This window comes from Podarcis liolepis (assembly GCF_965112155.1).
Source record: "Podarcis liolepis genome assembly, chromosome: 9".
NCBI classification, from domain to species: domain Eukaryota; kingdom Metazoa; phylum Chordata; class Lepidosauria; order Squamata; family Lacertidae; genus Podarcis; species Podarcis liolepis.
The window spans coordinates 28,671,366-28,697,556 of NC_139564.1; the positions used below are offsets into that span (position 1 = coordinate 28,671,366).

Below are 26,191 nucleotides of genomic sequence, written 5' to 3' on the forward strand. Positions count from 1 at the left end.
CAACAATTGGGGCTTTTTAGTTTAGAGAAAAGACGAATAAGAGGAGACCTACTACAGCTGAGTGACATACAGCCACTGCAGGCTGCAACACAAGCAGAAGAACAGGCAGTAGCAGCAACGTGAATAATGTAGGTCTAAAACAGAAGGGCCCATGTAGCTGTTCCTTGCAAAGAACTTTTATGCAGGAAAAAAAGCTTTTGCCTGACATTCAAGAGAAACAGTGGCCAAAAGTCAACTAGCTAAATCAGAAATGAGCACCCAACCACGAGTGAGAAAGATATGTTGAACAAGGGAATAAACTACATAGATGTTTCTTAAAGCATGGTTGGTGTTTGCATGGTTTAAAATGTGAACGTTTAAACTGATTGGTTCCTTTGGCAAAGAGTAACTAAAGGGTTAAAGTAAAATTCCAGGAGCACATGCACTGCAAACTGTATTGTGAAAATATTAAAGTATGGTGAGTAGAAGTTAGGGTTCTCTATAACGATTATCCTATTAGATTTCATTTTTTAAGCAACTAATTCCAAATTTCGGCACCAGTGATTTTTACAGGGGAGTTATGGCAACTGTCCTTCAATACAAATAGGCAAATCTACACAATGAAATGGTGCAATTCAAGTGCCTAGGAAATGTTATTCGTTTCTTATAAAGTAATGTTGTACCTGTATGACTTCGAATATGTACTCTCAGTGTTCCATTGCTTGCAAACTTCTGTCCACAGTATGGACAAATTTTCTCCTTTTCGCCCGTGTGAGTCTACCGGGAAGAAGGGGGAAGGAGGGAAAAGAGAAAGAGTTAACTTAGCTGCAAAAGAAAACATAAATTAATAATGTTTATTATTCTTATTGCTCCAAGAGTCTAATTTCTTCAGCTTCCATTACATATCACACTATAATATCAAACTCAGGTTTTAAGAGTTTAATAATGGTTACACTTTAAGATTACAATTACTCTTTAGGACAACACCACAACATGCCTGAATGAATACTGCTACTCATTGCAAAACAAACCAGGTTATCTAACTTAACTACAGGCCAAATTTGTTTTTTATTTCTCAAATGGTTTGGCTCATAAAAATTCAATTAATCTTTATTGGTTCTTGAAACTGCTTGCGGCAGAAGAAAAAGGTCCTTGTTACTTCCATATTTGCACTACAGTTTTTATAGCAAACACTGGCTTGATTTCTTAATGATAACCTTAAGTTCACTTAAAACTTCTGTTTGTGTCCAGTTCTACTAATGCTATTGTTCAATAAAATTGTTAAAGAGACTTTGGCCCACAAAACACTTTTACTATAGCTGGAAAAGAAGATTTTGAGCGTTATAAAAACTATTGTGAGAAAGATGACTACTTGAAAGATTCATTGTGACTAGAAAGTAATGAGAAAGTACATTTTTTACACAACTTTGACTGTAGTTTATGTTCATTGCAAAGGGACTTAATCCAGCAATCTTGTTTAAAAGAACATTTTGGAATTTTAGTGAATATGAGATGGAATGCTGGACCTAGCCACAGTAAAATGCAATGGGAATAATTCCGGCAAGGACATTTAAGTTGATTGATTTAAATAGGAAACTTAAGGTTTTTTGATGTCACTAAAATATAGCTTGTCCTGGTGACACCATAGAATAATAGAATTGTATAGTTGGAAGGGACTGTGAGGGGCATCTAATCAAACCCTCTGCAATTCAGGAATCTTTTTGCCCAATGTGAGGCTTGAACCCACGACCTTGAGATTAAAAGTCTCATGTTCTACCAACTCAGTTATATATTTAAGACTCCAAAAGCCACTGCCAGTGAAATAAAGTGGTGAGAAGTAAAAGAGGCCACCACTGCTGGGTGACAACTGTGAGGGGAGAGCAACACCACACTCTTGGGATTCCCTTTAGAACTCTAAACAGCTTAGGTCCAGTATACCGTATGAATCGCCTCCTCCTTTACTATCCTGCCCACTCCTGTAGATCAGAAGGACATCGCCACCTAGGGTGGAAACTCAGCTGTCTGGAACAGGAGCAAAGGCCTTCTCAGTGACTGCACTCAGATTATGGCACACTCCTGCCCCACAAACTGGATTTGGCACCTTTTTATTTGGATAGAGTCTGAAGGGCTGGTTAGAAAAGCTCTAATAAATAGAAATCAAAGCCAAGGACATCACAGTGCAGACACTGGGTGCTTCTGGCCACTCAAATGGGTGCTGTCTTGCAAAGTTCAGGCAGACTGAGTTTGTTCAGATGCAGGATTTTCCAGTTCAGTCACTTCCAGTTCTTTCCACAGTAAGGACCAATGAGGAAGAATGAGAGGGCAAAAACTCAACATATATTCCTGATCTCTTCATGGATACAACTGTAAGAAAAAATATCCTCTGAACGAAAGTTTAGGCTTCTGCCTACTAGTTCAGGATTTTATTTTATTTTAAAAATCAATCTAGTTAACTTTTTTCCATTACAAAACTGTTAAGGGTTTAATCAAAACCACAAGACTACCTGCCAGTTAGGTAAGGTGACAGAGGATATGACCTTCTAGAGACTTCTTTTAATCCTAATAAATCCTGCCACTAACTCCTGCATCCCTAGTGGATAAACAATGTCAATATTTACTCTGTTCATCGAAAGTCAGGATTTACAGAGTGAGGTGGAGAGAGTGTTGACATAGCTCATCTTATCAAATGCAACAGCACAAAACAATAATGAAATCAAAGTGAAGACAAATACAAACCCGTCAATACTTCAAACTCAAGACCACAGCCTTGGCCCTGAGAGGGCATACAACGTGCAATGGCTTAACAAAGAAGGGAAGAGTTTAGCATTTCCCCCAAGAAGCTATGTACTTTGAGTCATTGGGCTTTTTCAATAGCTGTCAGCAGGTATACAAAGGCAATGGACAAAGAAATGTTGAAAGAATGATTTATTCCAGCCTTTCGTACCCTTCTGGGTATTTGTCCACATCCACATTTGCAATGTTTCCCAAAACAATCAATTAAAATAATACAAGTTCTTGCATAGATTTCTCTCTGAAGCTAATGAACAATCCTATTGTTATCAGAATAAGGAATGAGAGTGAGATATGAGGAAAAAATTGTAGCAAGTCGCAGTCAAAGGAATAAAGATTGTTGGGGAGTCTTAAAACAGCTCCACTGATTCATAAATAAGATTGGACCACAGCAATAAGCTTGAAGGTCTTCATTGCTTGCTTTTGAAAACTGTGTTTACAGCTACCTTAATTCTAATATTTGCATATGCTATCACTTTTCATAAGTATTTATTACTCTGTTGGTATGGACAATTCGCAGCTGAAAGTATTTACCTTAAAATAAATTCCATTATCTGTATATTCAAAGGTAAGCACAGTAGACACTGAACGAATTTAACCTATTACAATGACCTCAGTTTTTACAAGCTACGGGTTATACTTACTTTTTTATGACTCTTAAGCACAGACGGTGTCACAAAGGCTTTGTCACACAAATCACATTTGTATTTCTTATGGCCATCATGAACTACTTGTATGTGAACATTCAATGTGTCCTTCCTTTTGAATGTTGCATCACAATGATCACACTTAAAGGTTCTTTCACCTTGCAGAGGGGGAAAAGGAATAAAGCTATGTTAGTAGTAGATTTAGCTTAACTTCCACTATCATACTAAGGGGTGTTTATAAAACTACTGTTTCTAAAAGTATCGTAACTTCATGTGGCATACAGTCATAGCTTGGTTTTTGAACGCCTCGTGACTCGAACGTTTTGGCTCCTGAGCATCACAAACCCGGAAGTGAGTGTTTCGGTTTATGAACTTTTTTTGGAAGCCGAACGTCTGACGTGGCTTCCGTAGCTTCTGATTGAGTGCAGGAAGCACTCAATTGGTTTTCAAATATTTGGTTTTCAAATGTTTTCAGAAGTCAAACGGACTTCCTGAACCGATTCCATTCGAGAATCAAGTTACGACTGTATAATCCTCCTGCTACAATTCCTTGAAAGATGTGCAAGAAAGCACATTTTTCAGACATTCACTTTAGAAATCTACACTCAATGTGCATTCCAGGTATTTTCCTACTGTACAAATTACGCAAGTGAAGACGAATTTGCATATTTCTCAGCAATGAAAAAGTTAAGGCAGCTTACAGCTAAAATAGAAACAGCTAAAAACGTAGATAGGAAGTGTTGGTCATTGCTATTTATATACAGTGGTACCTTGGGTTAAGTACTTAATTCGTTCCGGAGGTCTGTTCTTAACCTGAAACTATTCTTAACCTGAAGACCACTTTAGCTAATGGGGCCTCCCGCTGCTGCTGCTGCGCCGCTGAAGCATGATTTCTGTTCTTATCCTGAAGAAAAGTTTTTAACCCGAGGTACTATTTCTGGGTTAGCGGAGTCTGTAACCTGAAGCGTATGTAACCCGAGGTACCACTGTATTTGGGCCTGCTTGACCATTCTGAAACCACTGAAAAATGTAAACTCACAAAAACTAATGCAAGCTGCAGACAGCCACATACTATTGTGAATACAACAAAACATAAAATGCCAGCAGATATACTAATTTTATTGTATTGCATGGTATTTTTAAAAATATATTGTTATTAGTTTACCAAAATACGTGCATTGTCTCTTTTTTCAAGTTGTGTTTTCTGCAGATCAGTTTATTGTATTGCATAATATTGTGTTGGTTTTGTTTTATTGACAGTTGGGCCTTAGACATTTAAATTTTTTTATAGAGATATGAAGGCTATAAAATTTTGAAGTGAATGAAAAATTAACTGTTTCAGCACAATATTGGACCGGGGTAGTGTTTGGCATATTACAGAATTTTGCTTACTCTGTACAAGGTCAGCCTAGTAAACAAGAGAATCATTCAATACTTTCAGAAACTTGTTACAAGCACAATTATGCTGTACAAACATGGCACATTTTCTTCATTTCTGTACATGTCACCTTTGAGTCTCAAAGGATTATCTAAGAATCTCAGGTCTTCTATGAGTCATACAAAAGATACACAAACAAAATCTCAACTCGCATGCTTGGGCACCAGAGGAACAACGATCAAGATGATCAGGCATCAAGGAGATTTAAAAAATGCCTAATGGATTTCAAAGTAGAGAAACAGATTTTGAAGTCTGTAGGGAATTCTTTGACTTTCGCAGCCACAACTTTTAGTTTTGTTTGAATTGTTTCTTAGTAGTAGCAATGGGGAATGGTACCGAAATGTTTTTGTTTGTTGAACAGATCCCCAAATTCACATGGGATACTGCAGTACTTTAGCTGTTTTTATATATGCTGTAAGCCTCCCAGAGTGGCTGGGGAAACCCAGCCAGATGGGCAGGGTATGAATTATTATTATTATTATTGGCTAAAACTTGCCTTGTAACACAGGCATGTGGAGAGCAACATCATATACAAAATGTATCGGGTTACAATAATAATACTTAGCATTTATATAATGCTTTTAAAGTGTTCACAATGCTTTATGTATCAGGTTGTAATCCTTCCCGCAATTCTTTAAGGCAGATCATCTGAGGCTACCATTCTTGAGGAGCTAACTTGCGACTAAGGCAACCAAGTTCAGGACACAGATGATATTTGAATCATGAGGTAAATTTCTGCATAAGGACTTTAATTCTTCCTCAATGACTTCACCTTCTATATCACCCTCAAATATCCACGAATACAATTATATTCCCCTTCATGTGTGCTAACATAGGAACACAGGAAACTGCCTTAACCCAAGCCATACCATTGGTCCATTTAGCTCAGTATTTTCCACTCAGACTGGCAGCAGCTCTCCAGGGTTTCAGGCAGGAGCTTTTCCTGCCTACCTGGAGACTCCAGGGATCGAATCATCTGACTTATGCCCCTTCCCTATGCTAATCACAGGCAGCAGAAAGGACTGAATTGGAATATACATCACACTCTCTGCAGAGATCCACATTCCTAGGGTGAATGTCCTAGGCTGCATGTGTATCATTTACCACCATTCACCACACGAATTATGGTCATTAGGAGTTTACCGACCATTGCCCGCCAATGACATATCTTGAAAAAAGGGGAGCTCATTACAAAATGGGCAGGATTTACTGGTGAATGGTACTAAGCAGTAAGGTCAGGATACTCACCACTGGAGTTTTATACAAGAGAGACAAAGTGTGCTGTACAAATTTGGCTATTCCTGGGTAAAGAGTAGATGGAAGAGCTGACAAAACAGGCACATCAATTTCGAGCATTGAACCAGGATTAGATCTTCTGAAGAACTCATTCGTATTGCCCACATTGACAGAAGGACTCACCACCCAGGGATGTTTGTTAAATAATAAACACATATGTCTTTCTGTAGCTCTCAGCCTAATGGTATATTAAAGATCATTTTTCTATTGAATCAAATAGACAAAGACTCCGTTCCCTGCCAAAGATACAATGCATCACTAGTTTATTGATAAACTACATGCCACTTTACTAGTCATGGTTAGAGTTTTAAATTCTAAATCTCCCTCTCCATCCCTCCCCCCCCCTCTGTGTGCATTTAGTGAAAAGACTCTGATGCTAACCTACACCAGACAGTCTTCTAAACTAACAGTGCACTTACTTTCACAGATTACAAGACAGCAGTGATATGTGGGAACTTCTTGATCTTCTATATTAGCACTTACTGTTATGTATTAGAAGGTGTCTCTGCAGAGAGAATGGCGTTCGGAACAGTGCTTTGCATTCCTCACATTGAAATGGTCTCTCCTCAGAATGGGTCTGTAGATGAAAGACAACGTATTTAAAAGGGAAAGGCTCGGAGAGATCAATTAGAAGTCATTACAATAATTGTGGCTAACCTTGCTGGCTGAGTTCAGAAGAGATATTGCCTCGGTTCACCAAAAAAGCAACAAAGGCTTAAAAACACATGCTCCTGTGATGGAGAAGCTTATGTTTGGTTGGTGTCAAGCAGATGAACACCAAACAGAGAAATGTACATATAAACGTGGCCATAGAGATAAAAACCGCACTCAAGATTTTTTGTGTGGTTCAGATGCCCTACATAAAAGAATGACATTTCCCCGCTTAATTGCAACCTACTTTTCTGCCAGCTGCTTAGCTCTATTTTCTGAAGCTTAAAAATGAAGTTAGAACTCAAATCCCGTCTGTCAGTTCAACCTTGTTTATTATTTTGAAACTGAGATCAGTAGTATCGAAATTTTGGTGAGTAGTTTTTTTGTTGCCACATTTGAAGTGCTTTGTGGCTGAAATAAGCTTCAAATCATAAATAAAACATAAAGCCTGAAAGGACACCCCACCCCCCATACATCTTCTTGGATTTCCTCCTGGAAAATGTATAATGCAGTGGAATAATCAGCTTGTTAAGATATTTCTGTGTTTTTAATTTTCTCTCATTTCCAGATACATGAAAGAGGTTTGTTGTTGTTTAATGCTCTTGGACAGATCTAGAACTGTACTTACTTTAACCAAAAGTCACTAGATTTCTGTTAACTGAGAGGACAGTGAGAATTGTTTCATTATAGTTCAGAGTGCATGGCTACTACACAAATTTATATTCAAAAGCACTATTTTGCTTAAAGTAAAAATGAATACGCAACACAAATTCTATGTATCCACACATAAGGCAGGGTGGGAGAGTTGTAAAATTCCATTAAATGTAAAATGCAAAATTATTTAAAGGCATTGCTCATGACTTAGACCAATACCAGAACCTGTAAGGACTGCATTACACGAAGGTTTTGTAGTCACTTTCACCGATATCCTCCCAGGGATTTCTGAAGTTGATCAAGGTTAACATACAGCTCAAGCAAGAACTTCTTGCCCTACTAGAATAAGCTGCTTTCCCTCATGTTTGCCTCACATTTACCCAAGCAACAAGCTTTTTCAGACATAATTTATGATAAAAAATATGAAGCCAAAACACCACCTGCAGTTCTGAAATTCTTCAAAAAATGAAGTAGTTTTGCAGTATCACAGAGTTCCTTCAGAAAAAATCAGCTACATAAAAATTAATGGGTTGTATCTATTGGAGGGATGTGGGTGGCGCTGTGGGTTAAGCCACAGAGCCTAGGACTTGCCGATCAGAGCTCCTGCCAACCTAGCAGTTCGAAAGCATGTCAAAGTGCAAGTAGATAAATAGGTACCGCTCCGGGGGGAGGTAAACGGCGTTTCCGTGCGCTGCTCTGGTTCACCTGAAGTGGTTTAGTCATGCTAGCCACATGTACGCTGTACGCCGGCTCCCTCAGCCAATAAAGCAAGATGAGTGCCGCAACCCCAGAGTTGGCCACGACTGGACCTAATGGTCAGGGGTCCCTTTACCTTTATCTATTGGAGTAGAAGGGGTCTTTCAATTCCTGAAAGTGAAGGCCTAATAATGGAATGGGGATAGACAATTTTCACCGATTTCCTCTTCTCCTGCTGCACCCTGCAATACTTCTTACACTGGCTTGAGAATCCCCAATCCTCTAGAATAGAATTTAAGGGAACTGGGAGCTGCAGGATGAAGAGATAAGTGGTGAAAATTGCCTCCCTTGCTTTCTGTTCTTGGATGCAAAAGCCCTTCCGTAACTGGAAGAGGACCATTGGATACAACCCAATGAAAAGGCCATCAGTGAATTAAAAAAGCATGAGTTGTGCCCTGGGTTTGTTGCTGTTAATATGTTTTGTATCTGGATACATCTCCTTTATTTATTAAAAATATATATACCTGGCCTTTATTTATAAAATAAACTCAAATCAGCTCACAGCTGTTCAAAATGAATAAAATCAGTTCCATACAATAAAACCAAGAGAAATATAAAACAATTCAGCACTGAAACAGGGAGACAAAGCTCTAAGCCACATTAAAAGCTTGGTAATTTTTTTAAAGTCTTAGGAAGGCACCTAAAGCATAAGAGAGAGGAAGCCAACTGAATTTCCTCTCTAGGGAGAGGAGGCCCAAAATGCAGGTGCTGCAACAAAAAAAGACGCTGCTTGGCTGTCTTTTATGCTTCTGAAACTGGTGAGACACAGGGCTTCCAGTACAGAGCACAGTCGCCAAACAGCATTACATGGGACAAGGCAGCCCTTCAAATATCCTACCCCCAAACCATTTAAGTCTTTGTAGGTTAGGACCGGGACTTTGCATTGCGTGCAGAAACCAACTGGAAACAAGTGCAAATGAATCCAAAGTAGTTTTGCATGCCATGGAGATTTTCAAGGCTCTGCAGAGCAAGGCACACATAGAGCACATCACTGTAATCTGGATTGTATATGACTATAGTGGTACCTCGGGTTACAAACACCTCAGGTTACAAACACTTCGGGTTACAGACTCCACTAACCCAGAAGCAGTACAGTGGTGCCTCGCAAGACGAAATTAATCTGTTCTGCGAGTCTCTTCGTCTTGTGGTTTTTTCGTCTTGCAAAGCACAGCTATTAGCGGCTTAGCGGCTTAGCGGCTATTAACGGCTTAGCGGCTTCAAGAAAAAGGAAACAAACTCACAAGAACTCGCAAGATGTTTCGTCTTGCGAAGCAAGCCCATAGGGAAATTTGTCTTGCAGAACGACTCAAAAAACGGAAAACTCTTTCGTCTTGCGTGTTTTTTGTCTTGCGAGGCATTCGTCTTGCAAGGTACCACTGTACCTCGGGTCAAGAACTTTGGTCCAGGATGAGAACAGAAATTGTGTGTCAGCGGCACAGCCTCAGCAGGAGGCCCCATTAGTTAAAGTGGTACCTCAGGTTAAGAACAGTTTCAGGTTAAGAACGGACCTCCAGAATGAATTAAGTTCGTAGCCATAGGTACCACTGTGCAAAAAAACCTACAGATTAAAACATGGAGCTAAACTATCCCAATAAGTATCTCTTAAATAAAAGAAGTTAACATTGCCTCTGGACTTTGACAAACGTTAAGGAGGGGGATATTTCATAGCTAGAGAACAGCCACTAGAAACATTATGTGCCTTGCTGCTCTCACTTAATGCACTAAGGACACCTTCAAAGAGAAGCCCCTGGCAGATTATAGGAATTGTGATCGATAATAGATTGCTACTGTAGAACAAGGCATGGAAACAGAGAACAGAGCATCTTTCACATATAATGCACCATCTGTCCATAGGTTTTGCTGCAAAGAAACTGTTGCCTTTTCCCCATTACAGATATGCATTCTACACTAGCTGCAGAAGGACAGAAAGGAAAGGCAAGTGAGTCTGGAACTACTTCCCACACCATTTTCCTACCCTGAGCTCCTTTGGGAGGAAGGTCAGGATATAAATTTTAAAAATAAAACAAGTTAAAAACTACAACATCGTTCTTCACTTTGCATTCACCCCCCACCCTCTGCAAAAAATTCTGGAAAACGTTCAGCGGGGAAGGGGGGCTTGAGTTGCTTTAGGTTTTCCCAAGAGAGGTCAAGCAAATGAGTGAAGTGTGGCCCCAACAGTCTTCCATCTCCTTCTCAAGCTTTCATTGTGAACAAGAACGTTGAAACCAACAGTGGGAGCCAGAAGAAACCTTTCCTTTCCCCCTTTTAACCAGAAACGGCATACCTTCTGCATGTACAGCAACATAATTTCCTGCTGAGGAGCATAGGATTTGTTTTCTCAGCCTCTTCACAATAATCAGGAGGCAGAAGACACTAAAATGACCATGCTCCCCTGTTGTCATTTTCTGATAATCTACGGCAGGTGATGTAAAAACTCTTCATCCAGAAAAATGATTGAGCCATATTTTCAAAGTTGCTCCAAAATATTGTGTTATCAGTTAACAACACTTTTTTTTTAATGGATGTGGCCTACACAAAAGGCTGGATGCTTTTCTCCAAAGTCCACATCCTTGTTAGGGCTATTGGTGTGGTTCTTTAACAGCAGTCACTACAGAAAAGCCAAATCAAGTCTGGACATAAAGAGACTGAACTACCTTCTCACCTCAACAGGTGGTTCCTCCAGAACAGGGTTGAGACATTTGGTTGATACTTTGCTGTGGGAAAGCTTGCATGGCTGCTGACTGTGCTGTACCTGTTCTGTGGATAAATAGAAGGCTTCAGTCTCTAGGGCTGTTAATCTGGCACCATGCACGAGTGAAAAATCCCCCGCCCTCATTTAAAAACACACTTGGGGCTTGCTTAGGTGATCAGCTATCTGGCTTTTTGAACATCTTAAATAGATTTACCTTCTGATTTATTTTAATCTGGTCAGAAGCTAAATCAAGCTGAGAGCATAGAAAAGTACCCCCAGATAATCAGAAGTACTTGGACTTCCCTTGTCTCTTGTGCAAAGAGTAAAGTGGGGAAACTGTAGACCTTGAACCTGAAAGTATGACTATATCACTCTGGGATTTATTTCCTGCATGAAGAATGGTTAATTCAGCTGTATCAACTCTGCTTTCCTTATATAGTATCCAGATGCAAAAGAGGGCAGGACTCCTACACCTTTAGAAAAACGAATTTCAGCATGTGTAGTGTGCACTCTAGACCTGCTGAAATTTCCTCTCCTATGCCACTATTAAAAGGTGCAGGAAACTTGTCTTCATTGGCATCTGGTCACCCTGTTTCTAGATCATGTAAACAAGCCCTTAAGTTTCATTCAGAATAGCTGCAGAGTTTCTCTTGCTTTGCCACTTAACAGCCCTTTATCGGCTTTTCTAAACCACAATCTTGAACACCAAAACCACTGTCTCTCCCTTGCAAGAATTATCAGGTCAATTTTAAATGTTACAGACTCCCAAAAGCATTGTAAGTAGCATTTAAAAGCTTGTCATTCCTTCCATTTACCAAAATGTGCATAGTGTTTTCCCACCACCAGCAGCAATGCACATCCCAAGCAATTGCTGGCCCTTGTACAAATTTGACCTTTTACAAATTTGAGCCAATACATAGTGTAAGAGGCTTTTAAATGTTATGCCTAGGATACAAAGTATGAGGATAAACACTTTTTAATCAGCCTTCGCATGGGAGCTATAATGTTTCAATTGGCTCTCAGTTAACTACATGCAGAACCTTGTTGACTGTGCTCACATTTGAAGGAACTATATTTATCAAGAGTTTTGACTAATTTCTCTTCCTAACAGAAGCCCACATGAGTGAAATCATGTAGAATTTCCAAAGCCGTTTGCAGTGCTGATTGACCGCTGTTTGAAGACACATATTTTCTAGGTTATAAGTGAAGCAGCTTGTTTTACAGCACTGGAAGACCGAACAGTTCCTCATAGTAGAGTAGACCAGTAGAGTGCAAAGTAATAAATGCAAAGTAATAAATGTAAAGTGCAAAGTACTAAATGTAAAGATGGTTGAACTGCATACATTTGGTCACTCTTTTGGAAGCTATGCAGAGTTTGGAACATCAATAGAATTAGAGGCTCAGTACAGCAATTCATTTAGTAGGAAATGGTTTTATTAATTTACATTTCTAAGCAGTGTTTATTTTTTTCAGATTTTATCAGCTTCATGTAATTTCTATTCTATTTTTGCTCCTTTTCAATTACTTTCAACATTATAAATATGCAATAACAAGGGATGTAAAAAAAATATATGCACCCAGTATTACAAATGCAAATGATTCTCACTCTGTACCTCCTTCTTGATTGCTGTTAATGACAATATTGACCCTGCCAGCTCTTGGGCAGATCAAGAGGAGATCTCCAGACTATGACCTCTTTCTAACTCTTTTTGCCCAGAGTGAAGATGGGAATTAATCAGGGGTCTCTTATACAGCCGAACCACGCTTCCACAACTCTTGGGGAATCAAATATGCAAACTATCCTGAAGTATTCTAGTCATATTCTATACTAAACAATGCATAGTGATATAAAGCAGCTCTCAAAGAAATAAAAAGAATTTATAATGTCCAAGCACACACATGGTCCTCTTCCTCCACTACCCAAATATTACAAATGTTATATTGTGAGGAAACATGATCCATGAAACCATTGTGAAGATCTCCAACATCTTCTAAAGCCTATCTGTAATGTGAAGCTGTGGCCTGATATATTAGAAAACTTTTAAGGGTACAGTGGTGCCTCGCAAGACGAAAAGAATCTGTTCTGTGATTCTCTTCGTCTAGCGTTTTTTTTCGTCTTGCGAAGCAAGCCCATTGAAGGATTAGCGGATTAGCGCTATTAGCGGCTTTTAGCGGCTTCTCTGCTGATCGGATCAGCTGATAAGCGGCTTAGCGCTATTAGCGCTATTAGCGGCTTATCTGCTGATCGGATCAGCTGATAAGCAGCTTTGCGGCTTAGAAAAGGGGGGGGGGGAACCAGCAGGAAGTCGCAAGACATTGTCGTCTTGTGAAGCAAGCCCATAGGAGATTCGTTTTGCGAAGCACCTCCAAAACGGAAAACTCTTTCGTCTAGCGGGTTTTCCGTCTTGGGAGGCATTCGTCTTGCGGGGCACCACTGTATATACAGTTATCCTTTAGATCCAGTTTCCTAAAGATATTCTCCTCTCCCTCATCAGGTAGAGGCACCCAGTCTCATTAGGGGTGTCTCAGATAACTGACCTCTCTGCATGCAGCAGGGTTTTTAAGTTGTTTTGATTGGGAGTAGTTGCCAAGAATGCATATGTTTTTATTAGACACTCTGTCTTATGCATGTGGAGTGTTCAGTAAAGCACTTCTTTTTATGGCAAATCTGTAGGGACACTGTGCTTTCCTCTCCGCCTTGCATCCCCATGCTCCCTTTACTCAGGGTCTGCTAATGTCTCCACAGTTACTAGTTAAACATAAAAGGCATCTGACAGGGTGGTGGGGCAATGGATCAGGAAAGCAGAGCTGGAAACATTTATTGCAGAAAACTAGCTTGTTATGCTACGCCACAAATCAGTGCAACGCACATGCCTCCCCGCCTGTTATTGTCGCAAAAACCCTGTGGGGTAGGATTAGGCTGAGAGAGTGTGGCTGACCTAGTCACTCATAAAGCAATCCAAATGATAGAAAGCCAGGGCAATTTTTTTCCAAACTTGGTTCAGGAGTGGGGCTACTGCCAGCTGTGTCAGCTTACACCACCCTTGACTTACACCAACCCTTCTGCTCAAGTAAATTCTATTGGGTTAATAGGTCACATGACTGAGCTAAACTAATTTTGGAGTGGGGTAAGTCACTCTCCAGAATCCTCCTTTTATGGGACTTAGACGGGATTTGAATGAGCCCTGAGCCCAGGATGTAAACAAAAGCACATAGTCAGCCAAATATAAATGTTCGGGAAACCATTTTTAATGTGACTGGTTTGTGTAATTTTCTGGTTTTGTGCAAATCTGAAGGACCAAAATTAAGAAATGTCTTAAGGCTACACTTTGTTCAGGAGCGTGCCAGAAATAGCTACAAGAATGTACATAAAAGGAAATGAAAGCACGAGGGAAGTAGTGGTCATGCAAAGGGGAAGAGCAGAAAGTGGTGATTCACCTATCCAAAAGCACTGCGACAAATAGTCTGTGACCCGAGTGAAGCGGTTTGAGGGCAAATTTCCCCCAGTTCATTAGATTATCCCTGTATGGCTAAACCCACATTTACAAGGGGAGAGCATCAGGGTTGGTATTCTTGGAAGGTAGTGTCATGTAGATTGTGCAAATTAAATAGGAATGTTAACAGCTGCAGACACACAGTAAACTTCATTGTAGACAAGCCCCGCACTATTCAAAGGGAAATAATGAAAGTGTGTACAACCAAGATGCTATTGTTAGCCATTTTATAATCTGAGGTGATAAGCACCATTGCAGTGCAAGTGTTTTATATGCTACACATGGATGACTGGGACACCTCAAAATGAAATCAACTCCTTGTTGTGAAAAGACCACATCAGTTACAGCACTGGGTAAACTTGGAAAATAGTCAAACACACACTTTGAGTCAGCCAAGTTTGTTCTGATGCTCCAGCACACCACCAGATTATGTATCCATAAAAAAAATTATCCATAGGCGTCAAGGCAACCTCTGCCCAAAGCATATAATAAAACCCTCCCAGAGGGCACAATCCCCATGTCCTGTTTTTCATTAAATATTCTTAAGAGAAATGGTTCTAATACCAATTCAGTGCAAAGACCACAAGTTTATCATGGATTTATATTTGACGGTATCAAATTTGAAAAACATGTTTTTTGTTATAGGAGTTGGATTTTGCTCTTCTGACCAAGCTATGCCTGTTGCAGACGAATAATAAAGCACCAAAGTTGGTGCTTTGATATGATTTGTTAGATGTGTTTTGGAATTTTTGGTAACTACTGGATCAAATCAGGCTTGCGGATCAGGAGATGTCTGCTACTAAGCAGGCCTTTGATATGGTTCATCTAGCCCAGTATTCTGCATATTCTGAATGGCACTGCCTTTCCAAAGTCACCAAAGGAGCAATTTCCCAATTCAGCTAACCTGAGCATAGGAGCTGAACTGTGTATGCTGTCACTAAGCTATGGCTTTTCCCTTCTTAAAACCACACAGAAACATTGCTTCATTTGACTAGGTCTTATCTCTAATGCACAGTTCTGTTAACTATACAAATATTTTTATTTGTAGAACTCACTAACAAGGTCCAAAACATGTTGGCCACTAAACTACACTTTTGCTTCCTGCATTTCCCTTTCATTTATCCCCCCATGGCAGGTGCCCTCCAAATGTGAAAGGACTGCAATCCCCATCATCCCTGACTATTGGGAGTAGTGGTCTAAAAAGGCTGCTATAATATAACCTGTTTTCTGGGAGAAACACAGGAACAAGCAGCATATGTTTGAACAGGTTCAACAGATTTTTATAATGTCTTTACTGTATTCCCATTTCTGTTCTGTAACATTTTATGACACCTTGTAAGCCACTCTATAGAGATTTTGCTAAAAATGATCAGTAGTGCATACATTTCCTAAATCAGATAAATAAAACACAATTAAACCAGGTACATCCATAGATTAAAGAGAAGATTTCCAGATAAACTTGTTTACAGTGGTGCCCCGCAAGACGAATGCCTCGCAAGACGATAAACTCGCTAGACGAAAGGGTTTGGCGTTTTTGGAGCTGCTTCGCAAGATGGATTTCCCTATGGGCTTGCTTCGCAAGACGAAAACGTCTTGCAAGTTTGTTTCCTTTTTCTTAAAACCGTTAATACCCAGGGTGCATTGCTTGAAGAGGTGCAGTTGCGACTTGACTTCGAGGAGCAACTCATAGCACGCGGTGTGGTAGCCTTTTTTGAGGTTTTTGAAGACTTTGGTGATTTTTGAAGCTTTTCCAAAACTTCTTTTGCAGCCATTTGGTAAGTTAAACTTTTAAAACTTTTTGGGGGGGTTTTGGATTTTGGGTTGGGGTGTTTGGAATTCAAGGACTTGGCGTTGGGGAGGGGTTTGCAAGAATCTGGAAGCTTGTGTGTTTTTTTCCTGCATTTTTATGATTTTTTGTGACCATTGGGCCACTCTGCTTTTTTAAAAAAAATATATCTGGGTTTGAATTTCTGTGTGGTGGGTGGCTGGGGGAACAGTTGAGGAGGGGTTTGCAAGAATCTGGAAACTTGTGTGGTTTTTTTCTGAATTTTTATGATTTTCTGTGACCATTGGGCCACTCTGCTGTTTTTTTTTTTTTTTTAAAATAATAATTCTGGATTTGAATTTCTGTGTGGTGGGTGGCTGGGGGAACAGTTGGGGAGGGGCTGGGGGAACAGTTGGGGAGGGCTTTGCAATTTCTGTGTGGTGGGTGGCTGGGGGAATAGTTGAGTTTTTGAAGACTTTGGTGATTTTTGAAGCTTTTCCAAAACTTCTTTTGCAGCCATTCAGTAAGTTGGGTTGGGGTGTTTGGAATTCAAGGACTTGGTTCTGAGTTTGAATTTCTGTGTGGTGGGTGGCTGGGTGCTTTTGATTTTTTGGATGTGAAGCACTGATTTTTATTTTGGGGGGGGGGTTGTGAAGGTAGGAGCTGTGCTGCCATGGGACCCAAGAAGACTGCTGCTGCAGAGGCCGGCGAGGGGAAGAAGGCAAAGGTTACACTGGAAATTAAGAAGGAGATCATCCGGAAGCACGACGGTGGAATGCATGTGACAGACCTCGCCAGGGAGTACAGGAGGAATCCATCGACCATCGGGACCATCCTGAAGATGAGGGAGAAGATCCTTGCGACTGATGCAGCCAAGGGAGTCACCAAGATCGTGAAGAACAGTATGTGTGACTTTAAAGAGCACTTAATAAACTCTTGTTGTACCAAATTTGGCTTTGTTTGGACTTTTTTTGACCATAGGAACACATTAATTGAATTTCAATGCATTCCTATGGGATTTCGTGCTTCGCAAGACGAAAAATTTGCTAGACGAAAAAACTCGCAGAACGAATTAATTTCGTCTTGCGATGCACCACTGTATATGACTCAGAACCAGCCCCTGATAATTTACAAATGAAGCACTACTCAGAGTAGCACAAAATGCATACAAAAAGAAATTACAAGTGGGTACCTCAGATGTAGATTTCCCTGAGGTAGTGTCAACCCTTCACCTAGACAGTACCATTTCAAATGGCAGGTGGGGGTTCACATGACCGCATGCTCTTCCATACCCCCCCAAACAAAACCTGCATAGAGAAAGCTAGAGAAAGCTAGACATGGGGAGGGGGGAGTATTCTTGCCCAGACCTTGAAATGCTATTTCTCTATACTTAGTGATTTGTTATTGTTATGAAGAAAGGTTCAAACATGGGAGCCTCCACATATAGACTGAAATACAACAGCCCAGGGACCAGTTTACTACACTCTGTGAGGTAGACTTGAGGGCAAAAATAGAATTACAGTACTGGCGTCCATTCATATTCCTTTAACCACACAGAGAGACATAGGTTAATACTTCATTCATTTTTAGAGGGAGGGGTAGGGTCTACTTTTTGCAACAAAAGTTGTACATAGGTGAGATGACATAAACTTGTCTGCTTCCCAGCTGACCTAGTTGCAATATGTTGCTTCAGAAACTTTTCTGCACAAATCAGCTCACTTTTGGTGGTGGAGCCAGACGGCGAGAAAAGTGTATGAAATCAGTCTGTTTTGGACCACAGTCACAAACAGCTCATGAACCGCATGAACCCTAACTGCTACAGCTCACTGGTATATTTAATTATACATAGCCATAGCCAATATAATTAGCAGGTATTTTCATATCAGTTGCTGTGTCTCAGGCACAAGGGTGGATAGCTTCTTACTACAGAATTATTATCGTCAAATGCTAAAAATTTGAAAACTTGTAATCTTTCAGTTCTGAGCTTAAAACTAAGAACTTTAGTAAACTTAGAGAAAATGAATGAATTACAGTTCCTTTTCACTTGCCATCTGGTTTCTGATCTTCCAGCCCAAATTGCTATCATGTTTCCCAGTCTTATCTTTGAAATCATAAGGGTTTAAAAGAGAAAAAAGAAAGCTGAGATTCACAAGCTTCTGTAACAGCCACTGTAGCTCATTTAGTGTAATTTATGCCAATTTTTACTTGCTCTTTTAATGACATGGAACAATTGGAGGGTTTTGAGGGAGCACTGCTTGCTCTTTTAAAGCTTCACCCCTTAAAGCTGTACAAATAGGGCTGAAAACTCTCTGAGCCTGTCTATAGCTCAGAGAGTCAGAATTTCCAGTTGTTGGAGGCAACTTAGCTCTCCACCTTCTACCCCAACCTACAGGTGCAGAATTAACTATGCAGAATACACACATTTGCTTAATCTGTATACTTCATTCAAATTGAATCAACTATTCTTATTGGTAACCATGATTCAGGTTTTTATCTTTTTTAGCACTGAATATTCTCAGACTTGTTTCCACTCATTCAGACCGATGTTCTGCCAGAGGAATGGGCAGGAAGGGGGTCCCAATCCCTTGGTGAACCACAAGCCAATGTGCCGGGGGCCATCTTGTGTCTGCTGTTTGCAGCAGTACTTGCAAACATCGAAGCCAACTCCTAGGAGACGAGGGGGCTTTTGCCCCCCAGTAAAATATCTGAGGGGTAGTGTGCGTGTACTGCATCATGTGATCGATTATGCAAGGTGGGGCTTACCTTGGCCCCCTCAAAATCTTATTCACGTTGACACCCCTGCTTGCAAATGTAGGACTTGATTTATCTTGCTTTGAATCAAGCTAGGCACTTCTTAAGCAAACATGCATATTCTTGATCACTCAACGAAGATCAGTGATACCCAGCTTTGTAAAAGCACACTGTTGGGCCAGGAGTATTGAAGCAAGATAGAAAGAAAAGCATACCACACAAACTGAAGCAAGTCCATCCCTGATCTACTTGGTTCAATATTGTTAATGAGCTTCAAATCCAGGGGTTCAGAGACTGAGGCTGGGGCCCATCCCAGCTCTGCTACTTGAGCTTTCCAAAATGGAAATGCCGTAATGCAATCTTCACACCTCATACATAAAAATACACCAATGTGGACATATTTCCATGACTCTCAAAGCAATTTCAGGGGCAAGGTCCACATTAGGTTTTCAATATTTATTTATTGAATGAATAATGCTTCAGGACACAGAGATTACTGGGGGGATGGGACATGTTTTCCCCTCCTTTCTCTCTCCCTCTCTTTTTAATTTAAAGTTGACTACTCAGAATAGCTTTCATTCACTTTGCTCTCAATGTAGCCAGTTTGTAAGTTGTATTTTTAAAAGGTCATTACATATGTAAGCTATGGTCCTGATATGCAAGCTCTTGTGTCTTTCAACGGGCTCATGCATCCTGTCTGCCTTAGAAAGAACAGTCATCGTTGTTTCACCCTGTTAGACGCATTCTGGTTATTATTATTACTTTCATATGATTTATGGCTGAAAACACAAAAGATGGTGCAAAGATCCGGTGCCAGATTCCCAGATGGCATATAACATGAGCCAAACTGTGAAAAATGTGTAAGTATTGGTATATCTATTTCATCAAAGTGTTGGCGCAAGGGGCGGGTGGAGGGAAGGAGCAATAGGGTTTCAAAGACTAAGCAGGAAACCAGCCAGATAATTTTTTACAGTCTTGCAATTCTGAAGCAGCGGCAGCAGTCAAGGGTGCAGCCGTGCCATTGAAAACGTAACCCAGGGTCAAAAGTAATGACAGGCATTATCAAAATTAGGGCAGGCAGATTGGAGCTTAAATCACACAGCCAGGAGTCGTTTAGTGGAGCCTGAATGTGAGGTCTCTCTGTACTTTGGGGGCAGAGTTTTCTTCTGTTGCTGAAATCATGTCTAACTGAAATGTCGTCAGTGCAAACTTTAATGGCTCTCCTGATAATGTCTGCCACAAAGAGAAAAAATGACTGCAACATCACGATAGATAGATATAGTTAAGAAGTTACTCTTTTTTAAAAAAACAAAATTCCTAAAGGAACAAAATCAAAACAAGTATGCAATCAGTTGAACTAGTTTGGACTGATTAGAAAGAAAGAAACAATCACAAAGGACCCGTTTATGATCTAGATATCTAGGCTATCGCAAAGGAAGGCTAGCTAATATATTTTGCAAGATTTGAAGCTCATGTTTCTAAGCATGCCAAAGCGCACTGATCCATCACTAAAATGAGCAACAGCTGCAAATCTAAGCCTGGCAGAGCTGTAAACAACAACAGCAGAGTGGTTTTTTTTGTTTTTGTTTTTGTTTTTACCTTCTTGTGATTCTTGTAAACATTTCTGTGGGCAAATCCCTTTCCACAAAGCTTGCATTTATAGGGTTTATCTTCACTGTGTATTATTTTGTGTGCAGTCACTTGATCAAGTCGTTTGAAGGACTTATTGCAAACCTCGCAGGTGTAGGGGCGTTTTTCTGCAGAAAATGAGTGGGGGGACATTTAATCTCCTGTTTATATAGGGGTAGAAGATGAAAGGCAGAGACAGCCATCTCGTTGGAGAGATTTCTGCAATGAAGTCAACCCAATTAAGATTAAACCAATTAGAAAGACATCTAATGCCCTTTATGTTACACAGTTAAGTTGCTTCGTAAAAGATGAGCCATGGCGCATCTCGAGAAATTGGCACGTTCTTTGCAACAATCATGGCTAAAACTAAACTCTGATTAATTAGCTTAAATCAAAAGAGAATGACTTCAAAGAGGCAAAGCCTGTTGCCAGACTACAAATGTGAACGAGGGCATGACAGTTTAAATGTTTTAAAACTTAATTAACAATATACATAGCAGATTCGTTTTTAAAACAACCAGAGTTGGTGTGTATATGCTTTTGTGTTTCAGTTGCTATATGAAGCCTAGCACTACAATGTAGAATATTCTAATCCAGAATCTCAAAACTCAGCTAAATGCCCCTGAGATACAGTCCTTTTTGTTTGCTTGTTTAAACAAATGCACTTCAAGCATGCAATGAAATGGAGATAGCAGCTAAACATCAACCGTTTTAGCAATGTTGAAACCCTGTTTTAAAGCATTTAGGAAGGGAACAGAAATTCAGGTTTTGATTGCACCTTTTTCCAATTATTGAGTGAAAGATGTGGAAATGCCAGAGCTTAATGAACAGAAATAAGTGGCATAGTCCAATTAGACAAAACAGTGTTTCTTGCAAATTCTACATGGCTTCTCCTCTGCCAGTTCCATCATTGATAAGGGGGTGCCTGCTCAGACTATTGCCTAAAGGTGTATATGGTCTGCTTTAGAAACAATGGAAGCATCTTGTTGATTCCTAGAGACCAATAGATAATTTAAAGACCTTCCCATTTATTTCAGCCCAAGGAAACGTCCCGGAAAAAAGCCATTTCCTCAAGCCATCTCTGCATTGCTTACATTATTTCTACCAGACAATAAGCCTACTAAAAAAAATTAAAATAACTATTCAATCAAGTTTCAAGGCAAATATCATGATGCAAGTGTGTCCAAGAAGAAAAAAGATATGTGGAAGCAGGAGCCTATATAATAAACTTGGGGTTTTCTAAAAGGAAACGCTCAACCTATTAATTGTAAAGTATTAGGATTATATGCGTTGGCTGAAACTCTCAAACCAATTAAATCAGTCCTTTTAGCTAAATCATTTTTAGGCTGCCAAAACTCCAAACACACTTACAATGGAAGCAAGTGTAACAAGCAAGTGTTCAGAGCTGCGCTACATGCCTTATTCATGTGAACAGCCATCTTAAATCAGGGATGAATAAACTGAACCTCTCCAGATGTTGGGGCCACAAATCCCATTATTCCTGACCTGAAGGGCAGTGGAATCCAACAACATCTGGAGGGCCACAGACTTCCCTCCACTTAAATTGACAAAACTAGGTTATGGAACCAACTACCAAAGAGCCTCATTATTAGGTCTTACCTGTTTGTTAATGCAAAGCCCAATACAATAACAAAAATATATACAATAGCAATTCAAGGTATTATGTGAAGCTTGATTTAATAAAAAAAGAAAAAGGTTTTTACCTGAGTGAGTAATCATATGGCGTTTTAGCTGGTTAGCTGAAATAAATTTCTTGTCACATTCCTGACACTCAAAGATCTCATGAACCTGCAATATGAGTATTTAATGATAATTAAGTATGTGTCTTACACAAGATCACACATCTTAAGCTAATAAAAGAACATCTCAAATAGACTGTAATTATTCCTTAGCTCGGAGCTATGCTAATTCTCATGGATGTACTTCCTTCCTTAACTCCTTTGCTTAACAACCACATTTCCAAAATTAAAAAGTTCATTCCAGTGAACAAAAATTACCTCACAGTCCACAATCCATAACCCACTCTTTAAAAAATTAAAAATCAACATTTCTAGAACTACTGTAGAATATGTGTTCACCCCCCCAAAAAAAAATTCTCTCAGAATAGGCAATTTTTATACATAACCTTTTTCTTCTAGCATAAAGCCTGAAAATACAGAGAACATTTCAATAATGTGCACTGACTTCTAAGAAGAATATAATTATAGTCTAATGTACTCATAAACACTAGTCATACTTACCAGAGAGTAAGCCCTATTGAATACAGTGGCAGTCATTTCTTAGTAAACTTGCATAAGAATTGCACTGGAAATCATTCTCTTGGCTACTATCATATTTTCCAAAGTAGCAATGATTTTAAAAATGTAAATATAACTCTATATTACCGTTCTTTGAGTACCAAGCTTCTGGACAAAGATGTCTGGAGACAAAAAACACTAATTGTCCGAATTGCTTGAGCCTAACCAAGGTCTGTGTAGCCTGAAATGAACATATTTCTTCATTTTTTAAAAGTGACAGTTTCAGAAATCTTCATTTGTCTTATTAAAAAGGACAAAAAATAATTTGCCAAACTTTCCAAAGGTGAACTTGACATAGATTAACTTTGCATGATAACCAACTAGGTGATAACCACAGTATGGATTTAGCACCTTCGTTCCATAATTTCAATGGGGGTACTATGAGTATGACTGAATTCAAAACTAGATGATATATTTGACCTCTTTCTCTACATTTGCTTTTCTTCTCTGCTTTCCAAGAAACCTGTGATTCCAAATGTTGCTGCAGACATAATTTTTATGTGGTTTTGATATTTCTATGAAAAGCTTTCCCCCCCATGTAATTATTTGTTCCAGATAGACCTTTGTGGAACTTGAAACCAATAAGATGCCCAATGTTTAATATAATCAAGAGTCTGCTCCAAATTCCCACTTCCGTGTTAGGACTGGGGTCAGAAGGAAAATTACAGCACCATAAATTTTGCATGGTGTCATAATCTGGGTACAGCATCATGCCTCGATAGAGCATTCTTTTTAATTTCTCAAAAATGTAGGCCTGTACATTATGAGAATGAGCTACAGCAAAATCCAGATGTTTATTGTCCCCCTCCTCCTCTGAGTGCAGCCACAGTGATAAATTCAGATATTTTTGCTTCCATTTTAGATTAACCACTACTTGTTGTAATATCCAAACCCAAACTGTTGTTAATCTTAACTATGTTAGCCAAAGTTAGGATCTGGACATAATAGGAAACTGAGGGTTATCTAAAGTGGATGTGGAAATTTCTAATCTCCTCAAAGAGGAAAACAGAACACAAAACATTAATTATGTTTAAATATTTTGCTGTTTGCTCACCTGGGCTCTGTTGGGAGGAATAATGGGGTACAAATTTAACCAGGGAACTGCAAAAGGTCCCCAGAGCATCAGGGTTCAGGACCTCTTTCCTATGTGCTTTTTTATTGTTGAGGTAAGATTCCCCCTTGACACAGGTGGCGCTGTGGGTTAAACCACAGAGCCTAGGACTTGCCGATCAGAAGGTTGGCGGTTCGAATCCCTGTGACGGGGTGAGCTCCCGTTGCTTGGTCCCTGCTCCTGCCCACCTAGCAGTTTGAAAGCATGTCAAAATGCAAGTAGATAAATAGGTACCGCTCCAGCGGGAAGGTAAACGGCGTTTCCGTGCGCTGCTCTGGTTCGCCAGAAGCGGCTTAGTCATGCTGGCCACATGACCCGGAAGCTGTACGCCGGCTCCCTCGGCCAATAAAGCGAGATGAGCGCCGCAACCCCAGAGTCGGTCACGACTGGACCTAATGGTCAGGGGTCCTTTAAGATTCCCCCTTGCTCTTTAGGCAAAGGAAGCAGACACATTAAAAGCTGCTGCCATCACACCTAGTTTGTCCTTTAATCTACTGGTTTGGTGAGTAGAAAGGTGTCCTTTGGCCTTCAAAAAACCCCAAACCAAAAAAACCTTATGTGTGCAGCAGCAACATGAAAATCAACCAAAAAACAGTTGGAAGAAAATCAAGAGGAAAGAATAATTACAGAACAAGTAACACTCTCTGAAATACTTGCATAGCAATGTTTAGGGATACCCCTCAGATTGGGTAACTCCTGACAGACTTTGACTTACAGTCCATAAATCTGCCTGATTGTTTTTCCTTAGAACTCAACTAATACTATAAGCCCCTAAAGAGATTCACTAATCCAAGCAATGTGATCTGACCTTTCAAACTTTTAAGACAATTCGAAATAGCTGGCTAGTTCTAGGCTTTATGCAGGAATTAACTTCACAACTATATGTCTGTGAAAGAGATTTCTCATTTTGTATCACTACCCTCCAAAAACTGTTCCTGGATTTGCATCAGTTTTTTGCCTTTGAAGGTAGCTATTAAACAAACTGCTTAGAAATAATATTAAAAATGTGAAGGACAGGTAAATTAGTATACAGGTAACCTAGACTCTGCACTGGAAACAAAAGAATCCTCATAGGTCTGAATTTTAAGGGATGTTTTCAGTTGGCATTTTGTTTTCAAGTCACAGGAACCTATTAATACAGTGATACCTTGGGTTACATACGCTTCAGGTTATAGACGCTTCAGGTTACAGACTCCGCTAACCCAGAAATAGTGCTTCAGGTTAAGAACTTTGCTTCAGGATAAGAACAGAAATTGTGATCCGGCGGTGCGGCGGCAGCAGGAGGCCCCATTAGCTGAAGTGGTGCTTCAGGTTAAGAACAGTTCCAGGTTAAGAATGGACCTCCAGAACGAATTAAGTACCGTATTTTTTGCACCATAACACTCACTTTTTTCCTCCTAGAAAGTAAGGGGAAATGTCTGTGCGTGTTATGGAGGAAATGCCTACGGGTGGCATGCCTACGGATTTTCCTCCTCTAAAAACTACGTGCGTGTTATGGTCGGGTGCGTGTTATAGAGCGAAAAATACGGTACTTAACCCGAGGTACCACTGTAGGGCACATGCTTGGTGTAACCGAAGTCCTAAACCAATTAAAAGGATCCTGGTCAGCAGGGCTGGCACAACTGTGCCTGAGACCTTGAAAACTTCTGTTGCTAGTCTAAGTAGATCATATTGCAGGGTTGGGGAACCTTTGGAGCTTCAGATATTGTTGGACTCTCAATTCCCATCAGTCCCAGCCAATACCAGCGATAATGTGCGTTGTAGTCCAAAAACATTTGGAGGGTCAAAGGTTACCCAAGACTGTAGCATTGGCTAGATCAGACTGCAACTCCCATCATCTCCAGCCAGTTTTGCCAATGGTTAGGCATGATGTGAGTTGTAATCTAACATCAGGGATCCAAGGTTGAAAAAGGCTGGGCTAGATGGTCCAATGATAAGGCCGGTCCTTGTTTCATATGCCTAAGATCACTAAATTTTATAATAACTTAGTGGAGTATTGACCCTTATTTGCCACTATGTTGTAGTTGATCTTCAGGCAGTCAGAACAACAGACCTAAAGGCCTATCCAGACTGCCACACCTTTCACAGGTACAGCTGAATTAGCATGAACCAAATGTGGTTAAACTGTAACGGATACCACCACTCCAAAGAACAAGCTGGTTGTGAAAGGCAGCTGCCACAAAATGAAGTGGACTTTCCGTATGCTGATGCAGACCTGCA

At 40.0% G+C, this 26,191-nt stretch overlaps 1 protein-coding gene across 3 annotated transcripts in view; it reads right to left on the minus strand.

The window, feature by feature from the left end:
* The window catches only part of PRDM5 (PR/SET domain 5), an 86,547-nt gene that overhangs the window by 31,807 nt on the left and 28,549 nt on the right, over positions 1-26,191 (minus strand). The window contains exons 9-14 of one of the 3 annotated variants that reach the window (XM_083460341.1): positions 22,267-22,351; positions 20,513-20,670; positions 10,874-10,963; positions 6,634-6,727; positions 3,414-3,574; positions 663-756 (exon numbers count right to left, since the gene is read on the minus strand). In XM_083460341.1, the coding sequence (XP_083316467.1) occupies positions 663-756; positions 3,414-3,574; positions 6,634-6,727; positions 10,874-10,963; positions 20,513-20,670; positions 22,267-22,351 (682 nt within the window). Of the gene's footprint in view, positions 1-662; positions 757-3,413; positions 3,575-6,633; positions 6,728-10,873; positions 10,969-20,512; positions 20,671-22,266; positions 22,352-26,191 lie in introns of all 3 variants that reach the window. The other 2 variants (XM_083460342.1, XM_083460343.1) reach the window with 2 other exon arrangements.